At 39.4% G+C, this 16,570-nt stretch overlaps 2 protein-coding genes across 2 annotated transcripts; one reads left to right on the top strand and one right to left on the bottom strand.

Moving 5' to 3' along the window:
• Positions 1–1,761, bottom strand: LOC112093769 (uncharacterized protein K02A2.6-like). Its single transcript, XM_024172841.1, has 2 exons — positions 1,018–1,761; positions 1–861 (listed from the first exon to the last, which is right to left on the bottom strand). Exons 1-2 carry the CDS (start codon positions 1,759–1,761, stop codon positions 1–3), a joined length of 1,605 nt encoding a protein of 534 aa, XP_024028609.1.
• A 7,849-nt stretch (positions 1,762–9,610) lies between these two features.
• On the top strand, positions 9,611–12,092 carry LOC21390293 (F-box/kelch-repeat protein At3g06240). Its single transcript, XM_024172851.1, has 3 exons — positions 9,611–9,704; positions 10,108–11,456; positions 11,760–12,092. Exons 2-3 carry the CDS (start codon positions 10,117–10,119, stop codon positions 11,821–11,823), a joined length of 1,404 nt encoding a protein of 467 aa, XP_024028619.1. The 5' UTR covers positions 9,611–9,704; positions 10,108–10,116; the 3' UTR covers positions 11,824–12,092.
• Positions 12,093–16,570: the final 4,478 nt, after the last annotated feature.

Below are 16,570 nucleotides of genomic sequence, written 5' to 3'. Positions count from 1 at the left end.
TCACGTCATTCGTTGCCGATAGGCGGCGAGATGTAGTTGGGAGTCGAGCCTTTTTTCTTCTAACAAGTCGAGTTCTCCGTTCATGCCTTTCGCGTTGTCATCATCATTATGGACGACGGTTCTTAAAGTCGGCATTTTGATTTCTACGGGGAGCACTGCTTCGACGCCATACGCCATGGAGAAGGGTGTTTCACCCGTAGTAGTTCGGCTCGTCGTTCTGTATGCCCATAGGACCTTGGGAAGTTCCTCGGCCCATTTCCCTTTCAGTTCGTCGAGTCTCTTTTTGAGGGTATACTTTAATATTTTATTGACCGCCTCGACTTGTCCATTTGATTGTGGATGGATCGGCGTCGAGAAGTCTTTCCGGATGCCCAAGCTATCGCAGAATCTGCGTGTTGAGGCGTTGTTAAATTGCTTTTCGTTGTCGGATACTATTGAGTGGGGAACCCCGAACCTGCATACGATGTGGTCCCACATGAATTTGGTGCAGGCTGCTTTCGTGGTTGTAGTTAGAGCCTTTACCTCTGCCCACTTCGTGTAGTAGTCTACCGCAATGATTGTAAACTTAAATCCTCCGGGTGCAAGATGTAACGGCCCGATCAGGTCAACCCTCCATTTGGCGAAGGGCCATGGACTGATAATGGAAGTTAAATTTTCTAGGGGTGCTCTAGGAATTGTGACATACCTTTGGCATTTATCGCAACGTCGGGCGTATTGAAAAGCGTCCTTTTTTAGCGTGGGCCAGTAGTATCCTTGCCTTAAAACCTTTAGAGCCAGAGATTGCTCCCCAGTGTGGTTACCGTAGACTCCTTCATGGATTTCGTGGAGGACCTTCTGGGCTTCGGCATCATCCAAGCACCGCTGTAGAGGGGTTAAGTAGCCTCATCGGTAGAGCAAGCCGTCATACAATAAGTACTTAGCAGCTCTATACCTGATCTGTCTGGCTTCATCTTTATCGTTTGGCAGTTGTGCATTCATTAGGTATTGGATGAGTGGAGTCATCCAATTTTCACCTACTTGGACGATTAATGCCTTAACCTTTTCTTCTATAGTCGGTTGCTCCAATTCTTCGATGGGAACGACCCCTAGTGTGTCGGACTCTCTAGAAGATGCTAGCTTTGCCAGAGCGTCGACGTTTGCGTTTTCAGTTCGTGGTATCTGGAGTATCTCGTAGTTTTTGAACTTAACGAGTTCTTCTTTTACCTTTCTCAAGTACGCTCCCATCTTCTCGCCGCGCGCTTGGTATTCTTCCTTTACTTGCGTGACGACCAATTGAGAATCACTGAAGACGCTGAGCATTTCGATCTTCAGGTGGCTGGCTAACCGTAGTTCGGCAATTAGTGCTTCATATTCCACCTCATTGTTCGATGCCTTGAATTTAAATCGAACCGCCGAGGTAATTTTGTGGCCTTCGGGGCTGTTTAACAAGACGCCGGCTCCTGACCCGTTTTCGCTCGATGCCCCATCCACGTAGAGCTTCCATTTTGTAACCTCGACTTCTCCAGATGTGGCGGGAACTGGTCTATGAGAGAACTCAGCTAGAAAATCGACGAGCGCTTGGCCCTTGATCGCAGTTCTTGGCACATATTTTATGTCAAACTGGCTTAATTCTACCGACCATTTGAGGAGTCGACCGGAAGTTTCGGGCTTTTGCAGAGCCTGTCTCAGCGGGTGGTTTGTGAGAACCCGTATTGTGTGAGATTGGAAATAGTGCCGAAGCTTCCTTGAAGCTACCATCAGGGCGAGAGCTAGGCGCTCCATTTTGCTGTATCTCGACTCGGCGTCGAGGAGCCTTTTGCTCACATAGTAGATCGGCAATTGTACCCTCTCTTCTTCTCTTACTAATACGGAGCTTACGGCGTGTTGGGACACGGAGAGGTATAGGTTAAGCTCCTCGTCGACGTTTGGTTTTGACAAAATTAGGGGCTTGCCCAAATGCTCATTCAATTTCTAGAAGGCCTCTTCACATTGTGGTGTCCACTCAAAGCGTTTGCTTCCTTTCAAAGAGTCGAAGAAGGGGACGCATTTGTCGGTTGCTTTTGATATGAACCTGTTTAGGGCGGCGACACATCCTGTTAATCTTTACACTTCCTTTGGCTTTGTTAGGGACCGCATATCCTGCAGGGCTTTGATTTTCTCGGGGTTTGCTTCAATCCCACGGTTGCTGACCATAAAACTAAGGAATTTCCCCGACCCAACTCCAAAGGCACATTTCTGGGGATTGAGTTTCATGTGGTATTTTCTTAACACACCAAACATTTCCCCCAGATGATTGACGTGATGGCTGGCCCTGGTACTTTTCCCAAGCATATCGTCGACGTAGACCTCCATCGTTTTACCGAGCTGTTGAGCGAACATTTTATTCACAAGCCTCTGGTAGGTAGCCCCTGCATTCTTTAGGCGGAAAGGCATCACCTTGTAGCAGTAGAGGCCCATGTCGGTTATGAAGGATGTGTACTCCTCGTCGGCTGGATGCATGGGGATCTGGTTGTACCCGGAGTAGGCGTCCATAAAGCTCAGCATCTCATGTCCCGCCGTGGCGTCGACCATTTGGTCTATTTGAGGGAGCGGAAAGCCATCCTTTGGGCAAGCTTTATTGAGATCGCTGAAGTCGACGCATGTCCTCCAGTTCCCGCTGGGTTTGACCACTAGAACGAGATTTGATACCCAACGTGGGTAATGGGCCTCCCTGATGAACCCGTTATTGATTAGCTTGTCGACCTCTTCTTTCAACGCTTCATACCTCTCGGGGTTCATCGGTCGACGTTTCTGGCGCTTGGGCAGATGTGAGGGGTCGACGTTTAGGGAGTGACATATTACCTCGGCGTCGATCCCTTCCATGTCGGAATGATTCCAGGAGAAGACATCTAGGTTCTTCCTGAGGAAGTTTTCGATCTCAACCTTAAGTGATGGGGCTAAGCCCGAGCCCACTTTTAGCACTTTGGTGGACTCGCCTTCATCAACTTGGATTTCCACCAACTGCTCAACGGGTTGAGACCATGTGACTTCCTTTTGAATCCTAGGGTCTATGTCCTCGACGAGGCTTTGGTGAACCATCCTTGCCTCCTGTCTTCCTGGTTGGTCATATCCGCGCAGGGCGTCAGAGTATGCAACCCTAGCTTCATATTGGTTGCTCTTCATTTCCCCTACGCCGTTTGGGGTGGGGAACTTGACCTTTTGGTGGTAGACGGAGGTTATTGCCCTCAATGCCTGGAGGGTTGGTCTGGGAGCCTCCTTTTATGACCACGAAATTGGCCATTGTGGTTGCCTGTCGAGGTTTTTCTTCGGCGGTTATGGGTAGCCGGATAGTCCCTTGAGGGATGATGAAGTCCCCAGTGAAACCATACAGCAGCCTGGAGGTTTTTTCCAATTGTTCCTTTTGGATCCCCATTTTCTCCAAGCAGTCGGATTATAGGAGGTCCACCGAGCTCCCATTGTCTACCAGGATTCTACACACGGTGTGGTTTCCTATCATGGCTTCCACCACCAAGGCGTCGTTGTGGGGGAAATGAACCCCACTGGCGTCATCCTCGTTAAAGGCCACGTCGGTGTGATTGTACCTTGGGGTTTTTACAGCAGAGACGCTTCAGAATCGCTCCTGATAAACCCCATGGCCTCGTGGGCGTAGTCCTTCTAAGACCTCCTTGAGTCTCCTCCTATATAAGAACCGCCGAGGATAGTCCGTATGACGTCGACGGGTTCGCGATCCTCTGGGCGCTGGTTCTCCTCTCAGTGTCGACCGTCATTTTGCCCACCATGGCCGTCATTTCGAGGTCTTCGTTCGGCCCTGAACTCTTGTAACCTTCCCTCGTGGATCACTCTTTCGATTTCATCCTTGAGGTCGGCGTAATCGTTGGTGTGGTGGCCGACATCGCCGTGGAACCTACAAAATTTCTTCTGGTTCCTTCGGCTGGGATCTGACTTCATTGCTTCCGATCAGCGCAGCAAGTTCCCGCGGCCGACCTGATTGAAGACCTCCTCGACTCCTACCGTTAGCTCGTGGTAGGAATCGTATTTTTGGAACAGTCGAGGCTTACGGGTATCCTCTTGCCTCGGCTTATTGGCTTCTGGAGCGTTCGTCGTCGCGGCGGGCTGCTTGTCTCCATTTCCTCCACCTCGATGCTTCTTCCCATCCTGTTTCGCAGGCGTCGACCCTTGTTCAGTTCATTTATTCTTGTTGGTCCTGTGCTCGGGGTCGTTTGTGTCCGCCTCTTCGGCATTGATGTACCCCTGCGTTCGCGCCAAAAACTCCCTGTAGCTGGACGGAGGTTTCCGGTTCAGCTCTCTTTTGAATGGAGTAATTTTCTTCATGCTCGATAAGGCCCCCATCAAGGCCTCTCTATCTGTTATATCCATCGTGGCAGCGACAGTTTCCCCATACCTTGCAAGTCATTCCCTTAGTGACTCGTTCGGCATCTGGTATATCGTCGTCAGATTTTACTTTGGGGGGACGTACTTTTTGACCCCTATAAATTGGAGGGAAAACGCTTCCTTCAACTCGTCCCAGCTCGAGATAGAGTTTGGCCTCAGCGTCCGGAACCATCTTCGGGCAGAATCCGTCAAATGGTTTCGAAAGGCTCGGCACATGATCTCCTCGGCGTAACCGTGCAAGAGCATGTGCCCTGTGTATATCTCCAAATGGTCGTCGGGATCTCCTCGCCCATCATACGGTGGGATTGACGGTGACCTGTATTTATCGGGGAGAGGGGGCGCCATTATTTCTTCGGTAAATGGATGGTCATGTGTGCGGCTGGGCGTGATATCGACGTTTACCACCTCAGCCACACGACCTATATTCTTTTTTAGGCCCGCCACGTCCCCTGTCAGTTTTTACTCCAGGCTGGACATACATTCCATGATGGCGCGTGCTTCTTCTGTCGAAATGGTCGAGCCGGCTACTCTCGACGCTTCTGCCCTCTGAGCATTGGGTCCGCCTCGGGCCTGGCCGCCTACCTATACTAATCCTGAGTCTCCTGGCGGGTTTCCACCTGGATTTTGGGATAGTACATCGGGGTTTCCTGGACCTCTCGGTACCTGGTCCTCGGGAGCTCGGAGTCCGGCGGCCCCCAAACGGCTGCCAGAGGATTGGGAAGGCCGAGGCCTAGGAGGGCCCCGGTGATTCTCACTATCTCCGGTTCCCTCTTGGATATGTGGGTGGTCACCGTGGTTCGGATTTCCAGCCATGGCAGGTCCCTGTGGCCTCGGGGCGTCTTCTAATGGCGGCATGGAGTTCCTTCCATCTAACCGCTCAACCACGGTCATTAGCCTACGTACCAGCTCGGTTAGAGTGGTTAGTTGGGCCTGCATCTGCATCGGATCCGGCCGTGGTGCGTCTGGAGGTGGGACTTCGTTTCCGACCGAGCGTAGATCTTCTTCCATCCCGCTATTCCCTGGATGGATGGAGGTTTATAATTATGTTGTTAGGGGTCGAACGTTTTCATTGTCCAGTGGAGTCGCCAATTGTTGACAGACGAATTTCGCCAACAAAAACCGGCCGGGTTACCTCTTGGTTTCCTTTTGGATTACCGGCCAGTGTGTAGTTAACGTATGAGGATTTGTTGAATATGTGTATTTGTGTGTTAACTAAATCATGCATAGACAAATGACACAAGGAATTTTATAGTGGTTCACTCTATAAAATGAGAGCTACATCGACTGTGATTTTGCATTTCTTTTGAGAAGATAATGATTTACAGCAATTGCTCTCATTAAATCTCTTTTCTCTTTGCTGGAATTTTTGAACCCCTTCCTTACTGGGGGTCTTCCTCCTTTTATAATGGGCTTCCTTCGCTTAGGGGGTTTCCTTCATAGGTGGAAGCACTCAAGTGCTCTTCCTTGATAGGCCCAGACGTAGCCCACTAATCAGCACTGTTCACTCAGCCAATTAGTCTCATATTACGACTATGTGCTTCTCCGTAATACTTTTCTGTCCCCTGGGGGGCGGTTTGAGAGTTTGTAATTAATGCATGCAGACGTCTTCCACTTTTGCATGCAACCTATCACGTCCTCTAAAGAACGTTCCCCTCGTCGTTAGTGCTGCTTAGCCCAATCGCCCTCTTTGGCGGTCCTTTCTGCGGTCGAGGGATCTTCGTGCCTTAATCTTGATGGCACGATCTGTCGACGCCATAAGGGATCGTCACCCTAATTTAGACTTCGTGCTTTGGGCTTTCCAACGGAATAGGAAGGGTCCGTAGACGTCGAGGGTTTTTACTTGGTGGAGAGTAATCAAGGCCACGTGTCGCATTATCGTTTGTCTATGTGTCTGTCACATTTTTTCACACAAGTAAGACTATATATATATATATATATATATATATATATATGTGTATGGTATGTGATTCGTCTATATTTTACACTGTTCTTTAAGTGAAGTTTCAAAAGGCAGAGTCATGAGGCGTTGTTTTTGGAAGGCAGATTCAGTAAGGGTATTTTTGTCCTTTTGACAAGTTATAAAGAAAGGAAAAGCGCCTTCCTTTTGGTCTCGGAAAAAAAAAAAAAAAAAAAAAAAAAAAAAAAAAACACTTCATTCTTAAAACAAATGAATAATTAAATAGAGGGACTTGTCTGTACATGCAAGTCGTTAAAAAGGGACATTGAAAAAAAAATAAAAAATAAAAAATAAAGAAAAGAAAAAACGACGTATCTTTTTTTTTTTTGACAAGTAACGACAACGCGACTCTTTTACCTTTTGCGACTTTAAAATCATGTTGCAATATGTTATTTGATGTTTATGAAGGATTGCTTTAGCAGATTCATCATTTGCTTTTGTTGGCATAAGTTTTTATTTTTTAATAATTTTCTTCTAATTTTAAATTTGTATCTCTTATTAAAATTAAAACTAAAATTATAATTATGTTATTTTATTAAAAGTTCGTTTGGTACGAAGATTTAAACTAGAGTAATTCTAATGATGATTTTAAAACCAGAACTATAATTTATGATTTTAAATTCAAATCATGATTCTAAAACCATGATTTAGAATCAGATATTTGAATTACCGTGAATCAAGAGGAGAGTAGTTTTAAAATCATGATTTGAACTAGTTTAAAACATCACATCAGATTCTGAATCATGATTCAAAATTATCTAAACTAAACATTGATTTAGAATCATGATTCAAAATCACTATAAATAAATACTGATTCTAAACTAAGATCGAGAATCATGATTCTAAATTCATCTACCAAACACACTCTAAATCACCTTTCTATATCATATCCACATGTACGGCACATGATTTACTCTATTAAATATTTAACAAATAAAGCTAAGTGGCATCTGTGTGCCCGTGCCCATCACCACCCACATGGACACCCAGGTGGATGCCTAAATTGTTTTCTTGTGGACCCACTATTATTTTAAAAAAGAACAATATTATGAGACATTGGTGATATTAAACACTACTATCTAATAGAAAATGTATCTTGTAGTGTGTCACAAATAAGGTCACTTTCTATTAGATATTAGTGTTTAGCGTTGGTAGTGCCCTTAAATATATATCTTTAAAAAATAGTGAAGCCCATATTTGTTTCAACAACTCAAACTATTATTTAGGATTTAAAACTTAGTTCAGGATTCAAACTGGTGTTTGGGAGAGAAAAATTTAAGGACAATTCAAACCATTAACAATGGTTTAAAGACAACTCAAATTGTTGATTTTAGAATTCACCTCTCCTTAAATTCTAACAATCCATTATCAACAGTCTAATAGTGAAGCCCATATTTGTTTCAACAACTCAAACTATTATTTAGATTTCAAAACTTAGTTCAGGATTCAAACTGGTGTTTGGGAGAGAAAAATTTAAGGACAATTCAAACCATTAACAATGGTTTAAAGACAACTTAAATTGTGAATTTTAGAATTCACCTCCCCTTAAATTCTAACAATCTGAATTATTATCAACAGTCTAATAGCTCCATAATCTACTTTTTCTTTTTCTTTAATTTCAATCTTAAAATTATTATAATTTCTTCGTTTTAATTTCGATTGAGATGTTTTTTTAATGTGTTCATAATAAAAAGATGAACAAATTCATATCAATATTGTATATTTTTAATGTCATTTACAATAAAATTTGTTATAAAACTCAAATAACAGTTTTTAACACTTTATTTAAATGTAGTTCGAATTTTATTTTTAATTTAAAATTCGAATCACAATTAAAAACGCATAGTTCTATGCTTATATTATACGTAGAAGCAGTATAAAGTTGCTTACAGCTTAAAGAATAGAGGAGGCTGAAGTGCTAGAAGACCGAAAACCTCAGAGATTTACTTACCAGATTTGAAGTAATAATAAAAATTTATAGCAGATTTTTTTTTTTTTTTGGTATGGAAGATTATAGCATAGTTAAGCATCATAATCTTTTAACATCCGAAATTACCCCTCCTCGTTGGACATCGTCTCTCCTCCTTAGATCCCGCCTCCTCCGTCGTCGATTCTGGCCTGCTTTGGCTGACAATCTCCGACAAGAAAGAGTTGCAGACCGTCAGCGGAGAGAGAGAGTGCGCGAGCAGAGAGAGAGAAAGTGAGTGAGGAGAGAGCGAGCAGAGAAAGAGAGAGAGAGAGTTGAGAAGAGAATCGAGAAGGAGAGGGTGAGAGGAGAGAGAAAGAGAACGGGGGGTACCACTGATATTTAAAAAATAAAAAATAAAAATCATTAAAGGTAAACTGTTGAGAAATTTTAGAGGGACTGGGAAAGTGGAGAGGAGTTTTGTTCATAACATATGCTGACTTTCTATTTGGGAATATTTTGAAAGGTTACTACATTCTATAAAAAAATATGTTTTGCACACTTTCATCGGAAAAATTATTTTTTACATTCATTCCTCCAAAATGGTTTACTTGTAATCAAAATTTAAATTACTGCTCATTGTTATGATATTAAATTCTAAGATTTTAAATTACTGATTTCAAATTTAAAAATTTAATTCAAAATACAATTTGAAGCTTAACAAACTCAATTTCTCCAACTATGCTTGTGGCTGAATAAAATAATATTATACTTGAGAAATTGTAGTACAGAGCATAATTATGAGACTAATTAAATTAATTAAATAGAGTAGATTTTAAAATTATTTAAAATAAATAACAATTTATTGTATAAATATTTTATTTACGATTAATAAAAAATAATCATGTGGTAAAAAATCTTTATTTATGCGGAAATTTTTTTTAAATGGTTCTATTTACACCTCTTTTTTACTCTTCACACTCTCCTAAATTAAAAATTTCTTATTCTAAAAAGACCTATAAATAAAATGACATAAAAGGACAATAAGCTTAATTATATAATTAAATTTTATTACAAAAGAGAAATTAATAGAGAGTCTTCTTTCTCTCCACACACCTCACATATTATATTCTCCAATTATAAACTATTTCTATTTCAAAAATCTATAACTAAATCCTAATTTTTCAATAACGATTTCAAAAAAAAAAAAAAAAAAAAAAGTAGTATTAACAGTATTGCGGGTGTTTTTGGTATTTTCATTGCACAATTCCTTCAAATAATCTTTCTAATATATTACTGTTTTTTCCTTCTTGCCCTTTCCCTCCTTTACTGCTATTCCCAACTCTCTGCAAATCTCTCTCATGCAAATACTTAATCCGTCAATTAAAATCCACATTAGGACAGCCGGATTTCTCTCAGTTTTTCATTGATCTGGTCTTCTAGCTCTTTGGCCTTCAGTATTCGTCAGTTGTAGGCAACTCTATACTTCTGCTTCCCTATTATTCTGCTCCGTGCTTCATTTGTTTTTGTTTTTGTTTTTTTTTGTTTTGTTTTTTCCTTTTCCTGTGAATATATTTCGGATTTTTCAATTGAAATCTTTCTTGTGATTTTAATTGCCTCTTTTTCAGCACTCATTAGTGATTATACTAATATTTTACTGTCCATTTTCTTTCTCGTGGGTCTTTGAATCGAAATTTGCATCTGATTTCCCTGGTGGGTTTTTGTCGTTGAAGTGGAATTTGTGCAGAAATGTGCTTTCTAACATTCTCTTTCACTATTTATTAATGATTATCCTGGTATTTAATTCATTTACCCATTTGAAATTCGTACATGTGAAATGTGAATCTAAATTTGTATATCCTAACATAAATAGATTGCTGGAATGGCCATGAAAAGAAGAAGAACGCCAACTCAAATGAGCAACACTGATGCGAAAATTCAAGTATCTGGTCCCTGTATAAGTGATCTTCCAAGGACAATCTTTGTTGATATTCTGCTAAAACTATCTACCAAGAGCATTATTTTTTGCAAATGTGTGTGCAAGACTTGGCACATTATAATTTCGGATCCTCAGTTTGCTAAGCTCCACTTGGCGCAAGCAAAGGCCTTTCCATTGATTCGAGACCAGCATTATCGCCGCATTTCTAGAGCTCTTTACTTGTTGGAACCTGTAGACAACGAGTGTAATCGTTGTCGTTTCAACATAAAGGTGAAAACCAAATTAAAGATTCCGGTGAGGAATGCTCAAGTAATGTTCAGTCATGCAGCTGATGATGCCAGTGTGATCTTTAACACCACAAACAGGGGAAAGAGGGAGCATTTGTTTGAGTTGAAGTCAGGTATGGATCACACGTACTCTATTGTGAATTCATGTAATGGCTTACTTTGCTTGACTGAACCAGCAGGCAGGGGTTCAGTTGTTGTTTGCAACCCCGTCACTGGTGAGTTTATATATCTTCCAGAGTCTTGTAATTTTGGGACTGACACGATTGATATTAGAGTCGGGTTGGGTTTCAGTCCAAAGAACAATCAGTACAAGGTGATAAGGATGTTTAATTGGTTGATAAAGGATCGAATGGCAGGCTCTTTTGAGTGGAGCAAATTTGAAATGGTTGAGATACACACGCTTGGGACTGATTCATGGAGAAGTCTTGATATCTCAGAACTTAAAATAGACTTACTAACATCCATAACATATCTCAATGGTGCTATGCATTGGCTTTATTTTGAAAGAAATGATGATAAGGATTCCCGTCGTATAGTCTCTTTTGATTTGGATAAGGAGCAGTTTGACTTCCACGATGTTGCATCACCAGCTTGTGCTCATAGAAAAAGCTGTTATTGGGATATGGCAGTTGTAGGAGGTTATCTTTGTCTTTATACCGTAGCTTCTGATCATTGTTGTACATGGGTTATGAAAGACTATGGTGTCTGGGAATCTTGGACGAAATTGTTCGACATAGATATTGCCATTGATCAATTTGGGCGTAATTTTTCCCTTTACCGGCCTCTAATTCAGTTGAACAATGGAGCTTTACTGATTTTTGGTGATTTTTACGGTAAATTGATTTACTTTGACCAATTAGGAGGCCTAAGATTCAAACGTCTCAAGTTTCGTGGCATTGCATCGAGATTTGAAGCCATTGCTCATATTCCAAGCTTCATTTCACTCAAGGATATTGTGAAGAGGGGTAATGTTGAGGTTCTCAATGTCAAGTCAAGGTATGGATGAGCATATTTGCATTCTCTCGTTTTTCTTATGTTTATTTTTTATTTTTACTTCTTGATATGTCCAGTTTATTTTAGCCGTTTTTTTTTTTTTTTTTTTTTTTTTTTTTTTTTTTTTTTTTCTGAGACAATGGGGAGGACTGTGATATATATTCCCTCTTGTTTTTAACAGTATTAATTAAGGAGTATCACAGTGTTTTTATGATAAATAGAATTTATATTTTAGCGGCCTATGTTTTGTGCATAATTTTCTCCCTTATTATAAGACCTTATAATTTTAACTTGATGTTTAAACAGGTGTGGAGAGTTGATACTTGTGGAAGAGTCCTATCCTCTTTTGCTTGGAAGGTCAATAAATTAGACGTGTTCTGATTCTCACTACTTTCTCATCTTCCTTCCCTATTAGAATATGAAAATTTTGGCACTGGTGGCCGATGTTTCAGATTATTTGGGACTCTTTCTGGAGAAGGATTGGTGTTGCTTGGCTACCGAGTGGTTGTGGTTAGTGTACAGACGTTTTGGAAGCTTGTCTTGACACTAGAACTTGAATACGTAACACTCTTTTATTAGCTATATTTTTATCTTTTGTGAATGAAACGTTTAAGAAGTTTCAAGTAGCGTTCATTTGGGGATCCGTCAATCCGACAAATCCAATCCAATCTGAAATTTTGGATTGGGTTGAATAGAGTTTTGAATTGAACACGGATTAAGATTTTTTTAAATCTCAAGGTTTTGAATCGGATTACGAATTGAGCACATTCTAATCGTGAAAACCCGCGAATTCAAAACCTAATGTTTATATATAATGTGTATATATGTATGTGTGTATGTGTGTGTATATATATATATATATATTTTAAGTTTAAGTTTCTTAATTTTTTTTATATATGAAATATTTTTGGATTATTTATATTTTGTGGCCCAATTTACTCAGTTGAACAACTTTATGTTATGGTTATGCTATATTTATTTCAGTTAGGGATGTTAGAAACTTTGAGTTATGATAAATGATGAAGATTTCATGTTGTGTTTTATGTTGTATGGATATTTAATAATTTATAAATGTAAAGGTCAAAATCTGTGAATTCAATCCATAAAATTTGATAAGGTTTTGAATGGGACGTGGATTAAAATTTTCTCAATTCAGATTGACTCTTAATTCATAAATTTAAATCCTTTAATACCCTTACCGGCGTTCAATGTCCATAATTTACAGGTATAAAGAAAACTGTTCAACCATAATTTGAAACGCTTCTTGATTACAATTTTAACCCTCAAATGGGGGTAATACCTATTGAGCACCATTAGGGACACAAATTCGTATATGATTTTTTTTTTTTTTTGGGGGATATGTATCAGTTAATTTGATTCTTCTACTAATCTGATGATTTTAGGTCGCATATTTTTAAAAGTTAGGATCGTATAATGAAGTAACAAGAACTCCGCTGCGATTCCAATTTTCTAGGCAAATACTGAAATGTGCATAAAAAAAATTATTATCCGATGCAATCTTATATTTAAGATTAAATTGGGATATTTAAATTTTGGGCGCTTTTACTGTGTGACTCCACCGGTGGAGCAGGTATATTGCAGCTGCTAGATTTGAACGACAATAAATGTAGTGATGTTTAATTGTGATTAACTGATTATCATTTATGCCGCACAAAGAAAGACCCTTGCAATGCGGTTACCTCCGACATTGCTGCCCACTTGGAAGAACAATCATTATGGGCCCATTTCCTTTTTTCTCTCTCTCTATCAAACCCAACATTTCTCAATCTCTGAAGTGTTAAAAGAAGGGCTCTTTACACGTAACAAAATTTTAATTGTAGAGTTTAATTTCTCCTCTCTCCTTCTGTTAGGATTTTATCTTTTCTTCTAATTGCTCCCTTGCGCCGCCTTAGAAGTAGGCAACAAAGGGCCGGAGTCCGGCGCCATCTTTGGGCGGTGCTCCGGGAAAGGTGCTCAGATGCTGCAAGTGGTACTTTTTCGGTGAAGCTTCGAAGACGCCAAGCTATGGGAGGGAAATACGGGCTTTGGGAAGGTTTTTTTTTTTACTGGCTCGTGGCTGTCGACGTTGGGTGTTTCGGTGCAGCAGAGTGGCTAAGATTAGATCTCCTCAATGTCCAGCTCTTTCAAGGGGGGTTGTTTCATGTTTCGACGGTCAAGGACGGTGGAGGGAGTGGTGTGGTCACAGCTTGGTGGCTGATGGAAGCGTTGGTTCTTGGTCGGTGCTTCGGTTCTCTTCTGAGCGGCGGGGGCTTTGGGTTTTATGGGGCGTCGGCTTCATTTGTGTGGCTTGTTCCTTTGCCGGTGGCGTTTGACAGTAGCGATGGCTCGACTCCTTTTTGACTTTCTTTCGCCTTTCTCAGTATGCTGCAGTCCCCCAGCCCTGGTGGTGATTGGTGACGTCGTGGAGAGTCCATCTGTGTATGTTTTAATTTATGTGTTTGTGAAATAAAAGTGGCCATATTTTCGCTGTTTACTTTTAGGGTTTTTTGGTTGCTTTGTTGGGTTTCTTTTGTAATAACGGAGGTAGTCTCCCCACTTTTTGTTCTGTGTTGTCTGCATGTCATGTGTCTATGCAGTGTTGTGTTAGGCCTTAGTACTTTTATAGTCCGTTTAGTTCGTTGATTTGAGCTTTTAATTCGAGTTGAGATGTGACTTTATGTGAGAGCTTTTTACTGTAGTAAAAAAGTTAGATGTGATTGTTTCTGAGAGTTTTTTACTGTAGCAAAACTCGAATTAGTGAAATGGACGAAACTTTAGTCTCTCAATCTTGACTGATCAGAGTTATCCGCCAGCATTTGCGGTGTTTGTGGTGTGTTTAAAAAATTTAAGGGACTCAGTTTATAAAATGAAAAATTTGCTCATGTCAATATTTTGTCATTTGCCTTATCAAAATTTTTATTTAATAGATAAAAAACATAAGAATATATTTTTATCTATTAAATGGTAATTCAAATCAATAAAATGAAAAAAATATTAATAAGGGTAAATTTTGTCTTAGAAAAGAGCTTAGATACAAAAAAAAAAAATAAGTTTTTTAAATTATTAAGGTACACTTTATTATTATTAAAAATACAGGTTATTTTATACATTTACTCCCTAAACTTACATATAATTACCATTATTGGTCCTTAACCTTTTCACTATATGCAGTTTGGTCCTATTTTTTTAATTTTAGTAAACTAGTCCTTAAACTCTTAAAGTGCTTGCAATTTAGCTTTTCGTCTATTTCTGTTAAATTTTCTAACGGATTCTTACACGTGACTATCATATGCTTCTCCTCTTCATTTAAAAATCGAAAATGCCCTCACTCACACCAAATAAGAAAAAAAAAAAAAAAAAGTTCAAAACCTTTATTTTAATCATCATTCGCTGATTTGAGTTTAAAATTCGAGTTTTACTATAGTAAAAAATTTTCATAAACAATCGTATTTAACTTTTTTATTATAATAAAAAATTCATACATAAAATTACATCTCAATTTAAATTAAAAATTTAAATTAACAAACTAATCGGACTCTCTTTTCCCTCTCTCTCTCCTCTCTTTTTCCCACTGTCGATCTATTACCCAGTATCTCTTCTCATCCATCTTCTCCATTCTCTCTCATTTCATCACTTTCTACCGTGATTTCAATTCCTTCTCTTAACCATCCATCCAATCAAAGAACCATAAACATGAGTCCATTTTCTGGGATTTCTTCAAATCAACCAAAAGCACAAAAGAAGACCTTTCCTAAATCATATCTACAATAAGGACCTTGCCTTTCCTTCGATCCTCGTTCCATTCGTCACAATCCAGGTCGTAGGTGAAGAAAGTTTTTTGCTTGAGCGCTGTCTGGGCGAGGAAGCTCGTGGTGGTCACCGGCCAAGCGAGCGAGATGGCGCATCGGTGTCGCTGCTTCGAAATCAAACACTCTATGCTCCGACAACTTGGATCTAATTGCTATGGCTAGCGTTGCGTCGTCGACGGCGTCTAGATGAAGATGTTTATTTACCTTTTTTTTTTAGTTTAATGGATAAACAAGATTCTTTGCTGAAGTTTGGGAAAATTTTGGGAAAACTGGTTTCAGTTTGATGTTCGTAGAATAAACCTCTTTTTTGGTTAAATGTATGAACAAGATTCTTTGTTGAAGTTTGGGGAAAAAATGGTAAACTTCTTTAAGTTTGTTCCTTTTTTTTTGTGTGGGGAAATTTTTTGAATTGTATTTCTTTTTGTTATCGACAAGCTTTTTTTTTTTTTTTTTTTTTTTTTCTCCTTTGGTCTTTTCTCTATTAATATGCTTGAATTGATATATGGGTGATGAAGGATTATAGTGTATGTGAATCTTGGACTAAATTGTTCTCAATAGATATTGCAAATTATCAATAGCCACATTCTTTTCACCATTATCGACCTATAAGTTTTTTAAACAATGGAGGTTTGTTGATGTTCAATTGTCATTATAATGAATTAGTCTACTATGACGAATTAAGAGGCCTAGGATTCAAACATCTCAAGTTTCGTGGCATTAAGTCAATGTCAATTCAAGGTATGGATACGTATATTTTCTCCTTTTTTTTCCCATACATCTTTTCATTCATGTTGTTTGTGTACGCCTTATTTTTGTTTTCTAAGCCTTGTATTTTGTTTTTTGTTTTGTTTTGTTTTGTTTTATCTCTGCTTTGGTATTCGCTAATCTTCTTAAGTTTTGAGAGTGCATGAATTAGTTTTTCCCATTTTTCATTAGCTGTATATGCATATATCTATTCCAGAGTCTGTCCCAAGACTGGTTTTGATATGTTTGAAGATATATTACCGAGTGGATAAATATTCTCCTTATCACCGATTGATTTGTCTGCAGTATTTGGTCCTGATTTACATTCTTCGCATTGTGAATTACACTAGTTTTTCTGTGAAACCCTCTTCATTAATTCTTCTTGTGATAAAATCTTACATATTTCACTTACCGTTGATACAGGTGTGGGAAGTTGGAACTCATGGAAGAGACCTATCCTATTCTGCTTGCAAGGACAGAAAGATAGACATAGTTCTCATCCTCACTATTTCATGTCACATCGTGGAAAAAATTTTGAATTACTTTTTAACTAATTCTTTTGTG

Source organism: Morus notabilis, unplaced genomic scaffold, assembly GCF_000414095.1.
Source record: "Morus notabilis unplaced genomic scaffold, ASM41409v2 Scaffold1831, whole genome shotgun sequence".
NCBI lineage: Eukaryota > Viridiplantae > Streptophyta > Magnoliopsida > Rosales > Moraceae > Morus > Morus notabilis.
This window is presented reverse-complemented; position numbering and strand designations above follow the sequence as displayed.

Bases quoted from the DNA above. Each gene is read 5' to 3' on its own strand.
- LOC21390293 (XM_024172851.1), top strand. From the start codon at position 10,117: ATGGCCATGAAAAGAAGAAGAACGCCAACTCAAATGAGCAACACTGAT. The intron at 11,457-11,759 runs GTATGGATGAGC...ATGTTTAAACAG, and splicing joins GTTCTCAATGTCAAGTCAAG to GTGTGGAGAGTTGATACTTG.
- LOC112093769 (XM_024172841.1), bottom strand. From the start codon at position 1,761: ATGGAGCGCCTAGCTCTCGCCCTGATGGTAGCTTCAAGGAAGCTTCGG. The intron at 862-1,017 runs GTAGGTGAAAAT...ACCCCTCTACAG, and splicing joins TTAAGGCATTAATCGTCCAA to CGGTGCTTGGATGATGCCGA.